The 17500-nt window shown below is 53.3% G+C and overlaps 1 protein-coding gene across 1 annotated transcript in view; it reads left to right on the top strand.

Moving 5' to 3' along the window:
- Positions 1-17500, top strand: part of LOC311308214 (nuclear factor of activated T-cells, cytoplasmic 3-like) — a gene marked incomplete at its 3' end in the record, with an annotated part of 54501 nt that overhangs the window by 16257 nt on the left and 20744 nt on the right. Inside the window, 2 exon segments of the mRNA XM_084437152.1 lie at positions 1-466; positions 3937-4099. The exon segment at positions 1-466 is cut by the window's left edge and continues 792 nt beyond it. Of these exon segments, the coding sequence (XP_084293278.1) occupies positions 1-466; positions 3937-4099 (629 nt within the window).

Below are 17500 nucleotides of genomic sequence, written 5' to 3'. Positions count from 1 at the left end.
CCTCCCGGCCCTCGTCGCGGCCCACCTCGCCGTGCGGCAAGCGGCGCCACTCCAGCGCCGACATCTGCTACCAGGGCGCGGCAGGGTCGCCGCAGCACCACTCACCGGCGCCCACACCGGGGCCGTCCCCGCGGGGCAGCGTGACGGAGGACACCTGGATCGGGAGCCCCGCCGTGGGCATGTCGCCCTTCCAGTGCTGCCCCTCCGAAGCGGACATCCCCTCCAAGACCAGGAAGACGTCGCAGGACCGCACGGCGGTGCCGCAGCCCGGCGGCGGCGGCGGCGGGGGGAAGGGGGACATGGGGCTGGACGAGCAGGGGAACGTGGCGCCGTCGTCCCTGCTGGACGGTGGCCAGGAGGACGGCGGCCACGGCCTGAAGAAGGACGGCCCCGGGGAGCAGTTTCTGTCCGTGCCCTCGCACTTCACCTGGAACAAACCCAAACCAGGCCACACGCCCATCTTTAGGTATGTGACCCCCCCCCTGACCTCTCCGGATCTACCACAGACAGACAGCTCCTGTCTCTATCCCTGCACGGGCGTGAAAACGCGCGGGTCAAGGTTTAAAACACTACAGAGACACTGGTAGGCGTCTTTATAGGTTCATTGGAAAAGGATTAGATTGAAGAGATTCAAGATTTTTAGGGAAGTTAGGGAAAATAGTTTCCGTTGTGCTCAAGTGGTATCTCTTAAAAATGGTGCGTATAACCCAAAGGGAAGCATGCTTGCAGGAGTGTTCTGGGTCGCACTCAAAAAAACAAAACAAAAAAAAGAGGTCTCTTTCAAAAAGTTCTTTTCATGCTTATATTTATTCCTGGACGCACCCAGGGGCAGAACACAAGCGTCTCGGCACACGCTGGTTAAGGCATAGCTGCCAAATGCTTGAGAGCCTGTTTGGCCCAGTCATAAGACATTCTCGTTTAGTATTATGAATATGACGGATCCTGACAGCATTGCGTCATGTTATGTTATGTTATGTTATGTTATGTTATGTTATGCTATGTTATGTTATGTTATGCTGGGCCGTATCACGGTGTAGATGAGGTGTCAGGGTCAAGCAGGGGACTCAGAACTCCAAAGCAGAAGCAGCACAGTAGCATAACATTAGCTTTCTGGTGCCTCAGGAGATACAAGCGGGCATGACACACACACACACACTTTACACACAAACAATCGCAAAATCGGCACTACCAAAAGCTCTCGATCATCGCGGCGCAGTTTCTCAGACCGAGATGAGAGATGCCGGACTGAGAGAGAGAGAGGGGGAGAGAGAGATAGAGAGAGAGAGAGAGAGAGGGAGGCTGCTCCCTGCTCCCCGCTCGCCCCCAATGTGTGCAGCAGATGAAGGCACAGTCTTGTTTGTGTGCACTGGCCCTTAGCTCCATAAATCAGCACAGGGGCACATATGGCTGAGGGGCCACCACTCGCTGCTCGCTCTACCCCCTTCCTGACTCTCCTACTGCCACACACGCACGCACACACACACACACACACATGCTGTCTGGCTGCTCATTCACAAATACACTCACGGACAGAACAGCAGCCCCACAGACGGCACTTGATAACGGCAATGCCAAAAGTAGTCAAATTATCTTTTATGGGAATTCGATTTGGAACATGCTTTTGATCACTGCAAAGAGCACAGAAGTGTCCCGGGTGCTGCCGAAGGCTTGCCTGGTTTAACAGGGAGCCCGTTAAACAGGGAGTGAGCCTCCGACTTCTTGTAGAAGGTTCTGGAAGCGCCGGCGGAGAAGCCCCGTGCGTGCGCGCATCTGCGTCCGTGTGAACGAGCGAGGTGTGTTGAACAGATGGCCCGGGCGTTCGCTGGGTGGGTTTCAGCGGCGTAGTTGCAGAGCAGGTTAGGCTTGGCTGGGCCGGGGGGGGGGGGGGGGGGGGGGCGTTGGTGATGGTGGGGGGCTTCATCACGGTCTGGATTCAGCGGAGTGTTCCCCCACCTCGCGAGGTGTGTGTGTGTGTGTGTGCTGGGAGGGCCGCAGTGGGACGTGACTGGGGAGGGAGCAGACACCCGAGAAAGGTTACGCTATTTTCAGGCCATGGGCCGCTGCTCCGCCGCCCGGCTCAGGTTTCCTCCGGCCCTCTCCCCTGTTACCGTGGCAGCGGGGCAAACACACACTTCCTGGGTTATGTCACGGCCAATGAGAGGAGGAGACAGTAGAGACTGGCACTCTCTCGGTTGTAAACCTTAGCTGACACTGGTCTGACACTCTGTCTCTATAGGATAAAACACACTTCTTATCTAGTTTTGTCGGTGTTATATTTATGTAATTATAGGGTATTGCCTAGGCATGTGCTGTAAGAGAAACCACAGGGGATAGGGGTAGTTACATTTACAACCACTTTAGATACTTACTGTACTATGGCAATACAATACTGCCATTGAAAAAAGTGGCAGACGCGTGCCTCTCTTTTTCACTCAAATGTAGGCCGAGGTCTTTCCTCTGTTCTTCGTTCCACTCTGGAGGACACTCTACGGTGAAACGGGTCCAACGAAAACAAGCTGCACATTTCTGTCCTTTAGCCTTGACTGGCGCTGTCCACAGTCCAGCCAGTGCGGGATGAAGGCTTGGAGAGGGAAGAAGCGAGCGAGTCACTCTCGCCTGTTGTCAAACTTTTTTCAGATTTCTTTTAGGAGATTTCCTTTTTTTCACGCCGGGACTTCTGCCATGTGAATGAGCAGGCCTGTGTGACCGTGGCGCGGCCGCGTGGCGTAGCCGGCCTGCCCTTTATGGAGTTCCAAACGAATGGCGTGCCACGATCTGACGGCGAGGCACAAAGAGGCCGCTGTGTGGAGCTGAGGGAGGAGGTCTGTCAACATGGAGGTCTGACTGCCTCTGAGACAGCACCTCCTGGCAACGGCCTACCGTGGTGGGATACGCTTACTCATAGGTCATAACACACACACACACACACACACATTTTCTCCTCATGTGTACTCCCTGGTGCCGTGACAGAGGAAACCGTGTGTGTCGTCCCCCCCCCCCCCCTCCAACTGTAACAGAGACACCTGGGTGGGTGGCACCGATGCTCAGAGCTGCCGAATATGAACGAACACAGTTGTCGTCGGTCACGGAGGCGTTTAGGGTGCATCGCAAGCAGGTCGCAGGACAGTGTGACAAGTCTCTAGGTTCGAGCTCATTAAGAGAGCCGTGTCCCAAGCCGCTCAGACATCAAGAGACGGTGTAGAGGGACATGGCGTGTTTATTTTCGAGTGCAGCTGTTCAAATATGATTGTGGCCTACATAGATAAAAGAACACACACACTCGCACACACAAGAGCAGCAGCAGCTTCTATGACCTAGTCTCCTGGTCTACAGCATCAAACAACTGCATCCTCAACACACACTCTTTCAATTGTGACAAGCACCCTCTTAAATGATTCACCCAATTATTCTTACATGACCTATTTCAGTGTTATGGTTTTATGGTTAATGTGTGTGGGAATTCCTGTGATTCACTGATTGGTGAGGTAGAATATAAATTACAACTACCCCCATTGAGCCACTGTGCCGTACTGTGTGTGTGTCAGACCAATACGCTGGTGCAGCACTACCCCCATTCCCATCACAAAACCGTTTCCAGAGATCGTGATTCAGTTTCACCTACTCCCTGTCTCTCCCCCACACACACAACTCTCTGTTTATGCGTGTCATTATTTTCTGTTCTCTCAACAAATTACTCAACTCAATTGAGTTTAAATTCCGGGAAGTGCACACTTTTTTTCATAATGAGGTGTGTGTTTTAAGGCTGATTGATGTCTTTATTGCCAAGAAAGAGGAGAGGATCCGTCTCTAAGACGATGCAATTTGAACACACTCACTCGTGCGTTCTTTATTGTGATGCGTGATTGTCCAGAACTGTCCTTAAACTCTGTACCTGACGTGTGTGTGTGTGTGTGTGTGTGTGTGTGTGTTCCCCAGGACCTCCTCACTGCCCCCGTTAGACTGGCCCCTGCCCAGCCTGTTTGGCCAGTACGAGCTGAAGATCGAGGTGCACCCCAAGGCCCACCACCGGGCCCATTACGAGACCGAGGGCAGCAGGGGGGCCGTCAAAGCATCCTCCGGAGGGCACCCCGTTGTCAAGGTAACACTAGACTCAACTAGAGACTGAAGACATTCGTCCAGGTTCCGTTGCTAAAAGTGGGTGGAAAGAGTTTGAGAGATTGCATTGCAGAACCAATCAGACGTCTTTAGGGCGGTTCTTCCTAATGAGGCGGTGAAGTTTTTGTTTTGTTGTGATTCTCCACTCCAGTTTGTTTGGAGGACATAATTTCCGGTAAGGCGGGTCTTTCACCCTATGGGAGATATAGGCAGTGCTTCTGACTGGTACAGCAGCGTCGGTTTTCAGCGCTGTTCTATTCCATTCAATGGAGATGTCTCCAGACTTTTGGAGGCGTAGATCTCCAAAGTCTGGCATTGCGACATGTGCGTTTCAGCCTCCTAGTGATGGTACAACAGCATCAGTCACTTAAAGTCCCAGTTAACCAAAATCAGAGATTTGCTTGAAAACACATTCTATGTGTTAGTGATGCATGCTGATAACATGTAAAAATGGGGTGAACCATGTGTAGTACTGAATTGTGAAGTTAGACCAGTTTTGTGTTTTTGACCAGTTTTGATTTCTGGATCTTCTGGGCGGGCTTAAAATGGTACTTGATGACGTAGAGCGGTGTTCTTAGCATATCCCCGCCCTAACACTATATAAAGCTAGAACGGATTTGAATCTTCCGTTCTCCTGCTCAATATTGAGTCTAGAATTAGCTAGTTTTAATCAGCAGTCTAGAATTAGCTAGTTTTTCTTAGTTAGCAATGCCTATGCATAAAACTAAACGAAAATGCATCCTTCCTGGATGCCAGCAGGAATGGAATGATAAGGTCTCCTTCTTTCAACTCCCGAGTAAAGCTGAAATGAGAAGCAAATGGTTAGCATTTTTGAAGAGCCATGGTGTTACAGAGGAGTGTCACCGCTAGCGCCCGCCTCTGCAGCAAACATTTCACTCCCGAAAGCTTCTGCAATTATAATATGAGGCTTTTGGGTTTCACGGACTCATGACTGGTCCTGGTGAATTCGGCGGAGCCAACCATCTCCCTCCCCGGCCTCCATTCTCCTCCTGTCGCATCAACCTTTGGTGCCGACACCGCTGCCTTGTGTGCTTATAGCTAATTAACGTTATAACGTTAGCTAGGTAACGTAAGCAATATGAAAATACACTGCTACGTTAATATACAAAATATGTGTCTTGACATTTATGTGGAAATGTCAGCTATGATGAATTATATGTAATCTTAGGAGGAATTATAGCTAACATTAGCTATGTAGCTTGTTGCAGATGGGAGTGTGTATATAACCTTAGTCTAGCTAACATAGCTAGCAGCACCGACCAGGCGACCACCCACCAAATAACGTTACGGATGATATATTATGACTATAAGCGTTAACTATACAGAAACTGCCTGCCATCTTTGTGGCACCTGATGTGCGTATGGGTTCACCGGTAATGGTTACAGTATATTTCTCCAGCGGGAGACCGGGAGGCGGGAGCGAGGGGAATGGTTAGGTAGACCAGCTGCAGCTGGAGAAAGACGCAGCGGTGCTCGGCGGCTACTGGCTGAACATTGCAGTTCTGTTGGATATGTTGCGGGAAAGTTGAAGCCGAGTGCTCGTTATTCTCACACAACATTGCCAACGAGAGTGGATGAGTCTGTCCCGATTATCAACTCCGGTAGTGTACGCTTATTCGCGCTATCAGCGCTGTTCAAGCCAGTGACTAAAAGGTACATTTTAAACAACTTTTTCCATTGATCCCAAGGGACGACAGGATCGCCTGGGAGGGATAGGAATGGGTCCGGAGGTGGCAGGGAGAAAATAGGGACAGACTCATACATTCCTCGTTGCCTGTTTTTGTATTTTGCATCTAAGGGCAGTAACACTGGCGCGTTGGTATAGAGTAGCTACAGTTTTACCTGTGTTGTTTGTCAGGAGGTAGGTTAGGAGGAAGCATCTGTGCGTTTGACTCATTAGACAAGTGTAATTTCAACTCCTCTCTGTTTTCACAAAGCTGTGCCTTCCTACCACAAAAGAGACGGCGTGCCAGTGTGAAAATATGCAGACCAGAGAACGGTACTATTTGACAGGTTCTTCCCTCCACACCCCCTCCCCACGCAATTGGGTGTGGCTTCGGTGCCTTCAGCAGACACGCCCCCACGGTCTCAGACCAGAGAATGCTGCTGATTTTTAACCGATTTTGAAGCCTTATTTTATATACTTAGCGACATTTTTAATCACTCAGATTTGGCTGGCTGGTTAATGACATGTTTTCCTGTGGTGTATGAAGCTCATAACAAAAATTTGAACTGGGTTAACCTGGACTTTAAACCACAACCTGGTGACGTATGTAGCCACAGCTAACAAACCCAGAACAGAAGGTCATAATAATCCTGTTGGGGAAGGTCAGAGCCAACTTGTTGTGCCTGTTCATCACCCTATCACATATGTCCCGAACGATGGCGTCGCAGAGGCGACCTGAGATCAGATACTTGAGGAGCTGGTCAATGTGCAGTAATCCACAAGAATCCACCTCCCAACCTGACATACCTTTCTGATGTCGATCGACAGCTGTGGCTTGTTGTGTGGGACCAGAGTACTGTAGCCACCTGAGCTGTCGAGTCACTGCTTTACATCCTGGTCCCCTGCTAGAGGTAGTGAATCTAGCGTGATACAGCGCAGAGAGGGCTCGTCTTACCTTGGTGCGTGTCAGCATTGTCACACTGTGCCCCCCGCCCAACCCAATTAGTTCCTGTGTCATGTGATAGCCAGCGACACGCTCCCCAGCTCAGGACTCATGTTCAGTGGGGCACAAGCCAGGTAACCAGCCAGCCAGGGAGCTGGGTAGCCAGGTAGCCAGTGAGCCAGCTAGCCAGAGAGCCAGACAACCAGGTAGCCAGCTAGCCAGAGAGCCAGCCAGCCAGGTAGCCAGAGAGCCAGCCAGCTAGGTAGCCAGTCAGCCAGGTAGCTAGCCAGCCAGGTAGCTAGCCAGCCAGAGAGCCAGCCAGGTAGCCAGAGAGCCAGCCAGGTAGCCAGAGAGCCAGCCAGGTAGCCAGAGAGCCAGTCAGGTAGCCAGTCAGCCAGGTAGCCAGTCAGCCAGGTAGCCAGCCAGCCAGGGAGCCAGCCAGCCAGAGAGCCAGCCAGGTAGCCAGTCAGCCAGGTAGCCAGCCAGCCAGGTAGCCAGTCAGCCCGGTAGCCAGTCAGCTAGGTAGCCAGTCAGCCAGGTAGATAGCCAGACAGCCAGGTAGCCAGCCAGCCAGGTAGCCAGCCAGCCAGGTAGCCAGTCAGCTAGGTAGCCAGTCAGCCAGGTAGCCAGTCAGCTAGGTAGCCAGTCAGCCAGGTAGCCAGTCAGCTAGGTAGCCAGGTAGCCAGTCAAGTAGCCAGTCAGCCAGGTAGATAGCCAGCCAGCCAGAGAGCCAGACAGGGAGCCAATGAGCCAGCGAGGGGCTGAATATTTCATGGCCACGGGGACAGGGCTCCATTGTGTGGGTGAAGGAAGGAAGCTGGGCATCGCTGGAGGCCGCAGCCACTGTAGCGTAACCCAACAATGGCTGAGCTTATACAGAGGGCCCAGCAGAATCAGCCCGTCAGCCCCATGAATCTTATAGTGGGATTTAACAGCAGACTGGTACCCAATGGAAATACGTTCAAGTCGTTGGAGGTAGCTTTGGACCAGGGGATTACAAGAACCACTCGGCTGGTCTAATTTCACAGTGTCTTCTTCGTTATTATGTGTTTGACGCAGCGGTTGTTGTTAAACACACTCATTGACCCCGCTGGCCTGCCGTAGTAGTAGCAGCAGGCTCTGTGTTCCTCTCGGGGTCTTGTTATGCACCCGTCCTGCCCCTCCGAGCTAATGGTTAACCGCCGCCTCCACTGCAGACGCACGCTCTCCCCCACCACGTGTGACCGTGCATTATTTACCCGTCACATGTAAGAATTTGGCCGCGCTCGCCCGCATTCCTAGCTCAGGAGGAGGATCGTTTGGCTGCAGGATTAGTTAACGCTGCTCTGCATTTAGCCTGTCTGAGGGCAGCTACCGGGCTTACGGCAGCACATACCCGGCTCTGTGTCGGGCCTCGGGGTTTTGTCATGTAAGCCCCGCAGAGCGGTCCTAGCGTCTCGTGAGGACAGATGATATCATAGCTGGTCAGGCAGGTCTGCAGGCCGCTTTGTTTACTAAACAGAAGCTCCTCTTTGTCAGTTGGTCTTCTCCATACACCCCTTTTCAAGACGGCCACGCAGAAAAGGTCACCCGTTCAACGTCTGACGACGCGATTGTTATTCCAGAAACACCTCTAGTTTAGATGAAACCCATCATAAACACTTTTTTTAATCATTGATTTGTCCGCACCTCTGTGCCTGTGGATAATGATTAGTCATCAGAGGTAATTTGCTAACAACAGTAGCAGGCACGCTCCGTAGCGTGTCCCCGGTGAGGTCGAGGCGTGCGTGCGCGCGTGTGTCACTCACTAGCTAATCCCCGGAGGTCGGACCATGCTGTTCCGCGCGTGTGTGTGTGTGTGACCGCGCCGCCTGCTCGCCCCCGAGGGGGAGGGGGTCCGTCCCTGGCGTGGTGATGTCATCGGATGAAGCCAGGGCCGCCATCTGGACACGGTGTGGACTGTCAGGCGGCGGCGGCCAGATCAAGATCGCCGCCGCGCTGCTGTGTCAACAGAGACAGTGGCGTGAAGCTGCCAGGGACGCATGCGTTTGTGTTCGGGAAAAAAAGGGAAAGAGAGACACAGTCTAGGGTGCATAATTTATGTGGTGTAGGCAGAGCCTTGTTAATTGTACTGGCCCTTCTTCCCCTGAAGTGCTCCCTGGGTCTATCTCTAGCCTCTTTGACAGAACAGTGTTTACACATGCGACGAACTGGGGCCTTGCCATTTTCTCTGATGGACTGGGAGTACGCAGACGAGAAGCTGACATCGGCCGAGGCTGTGTTGAAAAGGCTTCAGGCAGAACTGGAAACTGGAGCTGTTGAGGCCGATGGTACGGGTCCTCCTCCCACCCGGGAGCAGAGGGAGACACGTCCCTGTTAGAGCTGTCAGCGCTCATGCCTCTCCGCAGAGCCGTGTCCTGACTTGCCTCACATTCAACCAGAAGTGTGGTTTTGAGGCATGTCGCTTTCTAAGTAGGCTACACGGCTAGGCTATTACTTTATCCCCCAATAATACTTTGGCAGAGAGAGAGAAGGGTACGTTGTGGCGGCTATATCCTTCCTGACGTGAGTCATAAAGGCCAAGCTCCTAACCACAAAGGTTATCAGCCTAAGCAGTTTTATATACATGAGAAGCACGGTAGCTAGCTAGCACCGGTAGCTAGCCCTTATCGTCCAGCTGCTTCCCACTCCTATAGACGGACTACCACTCGAGTTAATGAGTAAGACAGAGGCTCTTTGCTGAAAGCCCCCCCAGGCGTGTCCCAACGAAACGAGTGCATCAGAGAAGTCACGGACCTCTATGTCATAGCAGTCACCCCCCCCCCCCCCTCCCACCCCCCCCCCCCTCCAAGAACTGAAATGTACAGTAGCCAGACAAACAGAAGTGAAACAATGTGACAGTGTTTACATGGGCTGTTTAGACAGGGCTGATTAATGCCGCTGGGTTCTGTGTGGAATGCTGCTTATTCCTGTGTAAACCTAGCCAGGGCTACAGCTACTCTGTTAGCATGGCCGCTAACCTGCTCTGCCTGCCCCGCGGGGACTAGCCTGACAGCGGGCAGACCATAATCAGCACACCTGTTGCTAGGAGACCTGTAAGTCCAAAGCCTCTCTGGCCGAGGTATCCTTGTGCGTACATAACCGGCTTAATTGTGTGCTTGCACCAACACAAAGGGACGGAGCCCCCTGCCATTACCTGATGGAGCATGGATACAGACAGACAGAACGACAGACGGACACACACACACACAGATATTGACTTTCCTATCTTTGTGGGGACCACCAAAAACCCTAGCCCCATAGGTCAAAGGTTTTGTTATGTTTAGGGTTACGTTTAGGGTTATAGTTAACCCTAACCTTAACCCAGAGCCTAACCCTATAACCCCAGAAAAACCCCTAAGCCTAAACCCTTAACATAACAGCTGACCCCTAACCATAACCATAATTGTAACACACACACAGTGGGCCCACACAGGACAAACTTGACGAAAATGTGCTGACATAAAGATTGCAAAAAATGAAAATAACTTTGATCGAAAATAAATGTTTATGGCAGAACATTAACTTCTTGAACTCCCAGTCCCCCTTTATAACTCCAAATGAGGCTGTGGTGTCCAATGACAGGGGTTTGAAAGAGTAGACACCGGCCAATACCGTCCAAGAGCGCATTACATTTCCCCTCTGACCACACGAGATTTTGACCCCAATATCACCATGACTCTCTCTCTCTCTCTCTCTCTCTCTCTCAGTCTCTCACTCTTTCTCTCTCTCACTCTCTCTCTCGCTCTGTCTCACTCTTTCTCTCTCTTACTCTTGCTCTCTCTCTCTCTCTCTCTGTCTGACTCTTTCTTTCTCTCTCTCTCTCTCTCTCTCTCTCTCTCTCTCTCTCTCTCTCTCTCTCTCTCTGTCTCTCTCTCTCTCTCTCTCTCTCTCTACCAGTGACTGTTCTATACATAACCACAGCTTTGTCCAGTGATAAAGCATTTGCCCTGCGTTGTCACTGCTCTCCCTCAGTCCGTCTGGCCTGTCTTTGTCCCACAGCGCTGCCTGTTGTTCAACAGTCGCTGAGTGTTTGAATAGTAGAAAAGCAACACGGCGCTTCGTCGTTTGTACCGTGTGAACCAGCCCTGTTGTCCTGCCCGGGGGCTGTATTTGATGTAAACATGATGTAGAATCGCTTCAGCACTCGTTTGATATAATCACGGTTAGTGTGTGTGCAGTGAAACGACAGTCCCAGCGAGGGGGAGGGAGTAATGGAGGGAGAGAGAGAGAGGGGGGGGGGGGCGGCGGGAGGGATAGAAAGAGGTAAAGAGAGACAGAGCCCTCAGAGCAGGGCTGCAGAGCCATATACAGGCTGAGCATACAATAAACGATGTGTGTGTGTGTATGTGTGTGTATATGTGTGTATATGTGTGTATGTGTCTGTGTGTGCATGCGTGCGTGCGGGCGTGCGTGCGTGTGTGCGCGTGTGTGTGTGTGTGTGTGTGTGTGTGTGTGTGTGTGTGTGTATACGCACGCGCGTGTGTGTATTGACCTTGTTTAAACAAACCACCGACCAGCCCCCTGGCTTTCTGTGCCCTGGTGTGCTGGGTAAACAGCAGGCCTGTATGTGAGCAGAGCTGCGTGTGTGAGAGAGATTGCGCGCGCACGCGCGTGTGTGTGTGTGTGACCAGGGGCCGTCCATGACCTTGACCACCACTGCTCACACTTTTACTTCAAACACACACACACACATTCATGCTTGCTTCAGGGCTGTAGTTAAACACCAACATGAGCGTGTGTGAACCTACACACTCTCTCTCTCTCTCTCTCTCTCTCTCTCTCTCTCTCTCTCTCTCTCTCTCTCTCTCTCTGTCAAACACACACGCACACACTCATACACATGCACATACCCTTCCCATGGCAACGGCAGAGAAACAGTGGGAAACAGCCTGGCAGGGGCAGAGAGAGGCAGGCGCCTCCGTGAGAGAGGGATAGAGAGAGAGAGAGAGAGAGAGAGAGAGGGAGAGAAGGAGAGAGAGAGAGGGAGAGAGTGTCGTGTTACAGTAGAGGGCCGGGCTGAGAGGCCTGAGGAGGACCACAGGAGAGGGGAGATGCCGCCCTCTCTCTCTCTCTCTCTCTCTCTCTCTCTCTCTCTCTCTCTCCCTATCCCTCTCTCTCTCTCTCTCTCTCTCTCCCTATCCCTCTCTCTCTCCCTATCCCTCTCTCTCTCTTTCTCCCTCTCTCTCTCCCATTCTCTCTCTCTCTCTCTCTCCCTCTCTCTCTCTCTCCCTATCCCTCTCTCTCTTCCCTATCCCCCTCTCGCTCTCTCTCTCTCTCTCTCTCTCTCCTAGCCTAGCCTAGCCTAGCCTAGCCTAGCCTAGCCTAGCCTAGCCCATCCCTGCCCTGCCCTGCCCTGCCCTGCCCTGCCCTGCCCTGCCCTGCCCTGCCCTGCCCAGTCCAGTCCAGCCCAGCCCAGCCCAGCCCAGCCCAGTCCAGCCCAGTCCAGCCCAGTCCAGTCCAGCCCAGTCCAGCCCAGCCCAGCCCAGGCCTGCCCATCCCTCAACACTTGTCAAGTTTAACCTCTTCGCTTTTTTTTACGAATGTCACCCATTTGAGGGTCTGTTTCTCCCCGAGCCTCTCACAACAGGTCCCCGCCAGGCTATTTCCCCCACTATTACTGGATCAGGGGAACAGATGCCGACTAAAATAAGTCCAGCTTTATTTAGCCTTGAATATGTAACGGTATCCAGCGGTGTTATTTTAGGGGGAGAATTAGCCCGAGCCCTATTCCAGCAGCAGGAGCGAGAGCGGAGCGCGGACATGTGACCGGTATTAATGACAGCAGGTTTAATATAACTACTGATCCACCAGACCTTATTGACCAGCTGGTGGGAGAGGATTTGAGGGAGGTTAAGAAAGTGCAGAGACCACCCTCCTGAGGTATTTCACACTGAGCATGGATGTGTGTGTGTGTGTGTGTGTGTGTGTGTGTGTGTGTGTGTGTGTGTGTGTGTGTGTGTGTGTGTGTGTGTGTGTGTGTGTGTGTGGAGAGGGGGGGGGGCGCTAGGCATGTGAAACAAGCCGAGTGTGTGTGTGCCCGTGCGTACATAGAGTATGTGCGGGTCTTAAGCGGATTTATCCTTGTAGAGTATTTTGTCTCCATGTTCTGGTGCTCCGTTTTTTGTGCGAACAATTATGTAGCCTGGATGTTGGGGGGGGGGGGGGGGGACTCGAGAAACGGAAACCGCAAAAGGAAAATAGTTGTTTTTGGACGGGGCTTTAAATTAGACAGGCCTGCGTTCTGTCGCTGTTTAGACCTGCGGGGTCGATGCGCCCGGAGTGCTGAAGCGGTCCTTTCTCTCAAGGCCTCTAATCAGTTTTGGCTGGCTCATTATTTGATTAGGAGCAGGCGAGCAGCGCCCAGTCTGCGCAGTGTGCGCCTGACAACGCGGTGGCTGTGGTCCATGTGCTCCACACCGGGACCGGGGCCCTCTCACGGGGCCCGCCTGGAGCCGCGGAGGGTCTTTATTATCGTTGCGCACTGATTGTTAGAGGACTCGACTTGAACTGTAGACTCCACTCGAGGAACGGCGTTAGCCGTAACGCGCGCGGTGCAGAATTGGATCGGATGGCGAGGCCTTGACTCGTAGCCTGCGGCATGTTGACGCTGAGACCTCCTCACCGCTCTCTCTCTCTCTCTCTCTCTCTCTCTCTCTCTCTCTCTCCGTGCTGCTTTCTTGAACTTTGTCTCACAGAACAGACACACTCACCCAGACAAACACGCACACGCACACACGCGTGCACACACACACACACACTCCGTAAACCCCTTGAGTCTGCAGATCACAACAGTACCATATCCTATGACTGGAGGCTCCTTGAAACCAGAATGGACGGAGGCTTTGGAGGAGGTTTCACTTACACCCATCAGCCGTTCAACATTGGGGCATAATCCTCCGCTAGTTAATCTAGTTATTACATGTTTTGCACTTTGAAGTGGTTCTTGAGATGTTGATCCTCTTAACAACCGCCAGCACGTTTTAAAGTAAATTGAATTAGTAAAAACAGTCCGAAACCCGTCGCGCCGTTGTGGCATCTGCTGTCTGAGATCTGCAGCACCCTTTTCATCTCCGGCAGGCGGTGTTGAAGATTAGGACTGGGGGAGGGGGGGGGGAGATGACTACTACCGCTGTAACCACTGCGCCACAGCGTTAAGGCCTAGCTGGGAGTAAATGAATCTTCGCCTGTGTGTGGGTCTGGGAGGTAATTACAGTGCCCCCGCAACACCTTTCTTTAAGAGCTCTGGAGGGCTAATCTCAGGCTTCCCGGCATGGCGGCCCTGCTGTGTTCAGAGGGCCACAAGCCCCTTGTATCTGCACTCCTCCCTCTCCCTCCCTCTCTCTCTGTCAATCTTCACATGCGCCAAGAGGAGCCCAAGGGCCAACTGGTCTGGGCTCGGGGGGGACATGGCACTGCCTCAGAGGGCTTGGGAGTGTGTGTGGGGGGGGGGAGGGCGGGGGGGGCATGTGTGTATGCATGTGTGTGTGTGTGTGTGTGTGCGTGCCACAGTGTGACCTTGGCTGCTTCGCCCCATCTATGCAGTCCCTAAGCCTCTTAGTCCGGTCAGGGTCACAGCGACTCGTAGAAGGAAGACTGGAGGCCCAGCAGCAGACTTAGGGAAGACGTGTACTCTACACACGTCCGAGAAGCAGAGCTAGGAAGGGCTGCCTAAAGCCTCAAACGCACTGGAAGAGTCAATTGACGCGCTTCGTTTGACTCGCCTCATTTGACGCTCCTATGGCGCACTGCAGGCGTCAGCTTTGATAGGGAGCTGATTTAATTTAGATTGATTTGTCCCCATTTGACGCTCCAAAATGTAAACAAGTTCGGAGTAGAAGCGTCAAGGCAGTTTGACTCGCCTCAAAACGCTTTTGGTGCGTGATCGGCCATTTAAAACAATTGGTGTACTTCTAAACGCTAGCGTCAGACTCTTCCAGTGCGTCTGGGGCTTAAGAGGGGATCTCTCACTGCCGTTGAGGTAGGGCTGCGTGGTATTATGACAACAAATTATAATTGTGATTATTGCCTGATTATTTTAATTGTGATTATTAAGTGTGATTAATATTTCATAGGCTACAATTTTCTGTGGAGCCACACTCATATATAACAAAACAGACAGCATACATTTGTCAGATTTTTGCTCTATCTGTAGTCTATCAGTGAAATTGCTCACAGCACTCTCAGCAGGAAAGCATGTGATTCGTCAGACAGCAAAAGCGCCCGTGATTCGTCCACGTGCCCCCAGAACACTCAATGCAAAATGGAGTTATTAATTGCATTAAATGCGACCTTTTGCGATTAGTTAATTGCCGAGGTTATAAGCGCGATTACGATTAAGGCACGGTTAATGTCAATGTTTAATATGTGCCACCCTACGTTGAGAGGAGATTGAGTTTGTATCAGGCAGGCGGAGTTCATTAGGAGACCCATGGTACAGTAACATGTTGTTTACACAACTGCCATGTGCCTTGTTCCCAACTGCCATGTGCCTTGTTCCCAACTGCCATGTGCCATGTTCAACCGAAAACGCCTCGGTGGAACAGATGAGCATTAACAGAAAATCCCTCAGCCTTGGACTGTGAGCTATGAAATTCTAAAGAAAATATACTCGTCATTGGCCGACCCGAAGTCGATCTCACAGCCTGCGGTATAAAACGACGCACTGGCAGTCACATCCCTTTTTCCCCATGTGTTGAAAGGCGAAGAAGTCCAACCCAAACACCGGGGTGCCCTACCGAGCGTGAGGGTGTCGGCGTGTGTGCCGGGGCCTGTATAAATATAGAGCTCTGGTGGAGAGTGACCTGTGAACCGGATGGGCGGGCTGGCGGGACAGTGGGCCGCGCCATGTCCTCCCCGGCCCCGTTTGTGTGTTCCCCCAGCACGCCCCGAAGATGGATTATCCCCGCCAGCCCGGGCCCCCGCTCCTCCGCCCCCCTGCCCCCCCTGCCCCCAGCTCGGGGTAGCCCCGGGGACAGCCCGGGGGGTCGAGGGTCACCGAGAGAGAGATGGGAAGCCTGGGAAGAGGGCAGAGTTCAGAGCGTAAACAAGAACCTCAGAGCAACAGCGCGGCGATGCGAGCTGCTCACGATGCCGTGTTGGTGTGTGTGTGTGTGTGTGTCCACCCCCCTCCCCACCTCCCTCACTGGAAACCTGAACACTCTGGGCTTTATGGAGGGCGCCTTCCTGCCTCTATCACCCTGGCGGGCCGACCCCCCCCCCCCCCCCCTCCAGGGACTCATCTCCTCTCTCCCCAGCCCATGTAAACACAGCACATCGTTTCCACCGCTCTGTTTGACCTCGCGGGGCCCCGTACCTCTGCTCTAACCCTAAACCCCCCTCCCTAGGGGAACCATCCGGGGGCTAACCAGGCAGCGCACGGCCAAGCAAGACAAGTCCGAGTAAATCGAGTAGAGAGGAACGCTAACGCCAGTGGAAGTGGCTGGCAGGAGCGCTCCCCACGCTCCCCACGCCCCCGCACGCCAGCGTCGTTCACAGGGCGCTCGTTCACAGAGGACCTTTCAGTCCGCCGGAGCTGGAAAGTCAAGTACAGAAGCGCTCAATCACGGGCAACTGAAACACTAACCCAGCGTGGGCCAATAATTGGTTTCAGAGAAAGTCAATATTTGGAAACCAAGCGTTCTCAGGTACATGTGTTTCCAGGCTTAATTTCAGCGCTTTGGTCGAAGCGCTGGTAGAACGGCATAACGGCAACTCCCGCCGCCGCCACGCCCCCTCGTCCTAGCGCGCGTTAGCGCTCTCTTTCCCCGAACGTTAACACCCCCTGTGTGTGACACGGGAGAGAGGGGAGAGGGGGGAGAGAGGGGAGAGGCGGGAGAGAGGGGAGAGGGGGGAGAGAGGGGAGAGAGGGGAGAGGGGGGAGAGAGGGGAGAGAGGGGAGAGGGGGGAGAGAGGGGAGAGGGGGGAGAGAGGGGAGAGGGGGGAGGCACCCGCCAGCTGCGGCAGGGGTTGGCCGGACCTCCGAGCTGCCAAATGAAAGGGCCTGTTTCTGCTGCGCTAACCGGGTTGCCCTTTCCTTGAGCGCAGGATGACGGTGGGGGGTGTGTGTGGGGGGGGGGTGTGTGGGTGTGTGTGGGGGCGGGGGGGGGGGGGGGGGTTACCATCCTGCCATCACCCCCCCTGCCAAGCACAACATTCCAACAGTAGTGGGATTGTGTGGCCTGTGTTTTCTCTGTCCCTCTGAGGAAAAGCCCCCCCCCCCAACTCCATCCCTCCTTCCTCCACCCCTTTCACCTGCCTGGCGGCGGTTTCGGCCTGCGAACCTCCGGGGGGCCGCAGAGGGCAGCGGCGCCCCGTAGCCAAGGCCAGGCTGGCACACGCCACGGCTGGATCTCGGGAGGCGCTGGCATTTTGACGTGGCAGGCTTTGTACCCGGAGGCCAGAACCACAGCCTCGCCAGTAATAAAAAGGTGCATTTGGAGGCTGGCCCTCACAGAGCGGGATCATGTCAGGGGCCGTGTTTTTGCAGGCGCTCAACTCCGGGCCGGTGTGTTTTTGGCGATGCCGCGGCACACCGAGTACCGTGCTGTATGTCTTTGACGGTTTCTTCTGTTTTGTTCTTTCTTCTCTCTCGTGCACTCAATCTCTTTCCTTGTCGATGTTCTCTCTCACTCACACTCACTTGTGTTTTGAAAACGTGTTTGGGGGGGGGGGGGGGGGGGGGGGGGGGGTTGGTAGCTATGACTTGTTTTGGAATTGTCTCAGAAAACACCGGT

Source organism: Borostomias antarcticus (genome assembly GCF_949987555.1).
Source record: "Borostomias antarcticus genome assembly, chromosome: 4".
NCBI classification, from domain to species: Eukaryota; Metazoa; Chordata; class Actinopteri; order Stomiiformes; family Stomiidae; genus Borostomias; species Borostomias antarcticus.
Note: the sequence above shows the minus strand (reverse complement) of the source record. Positions and strands in the feature narration are given on the sequence as shown.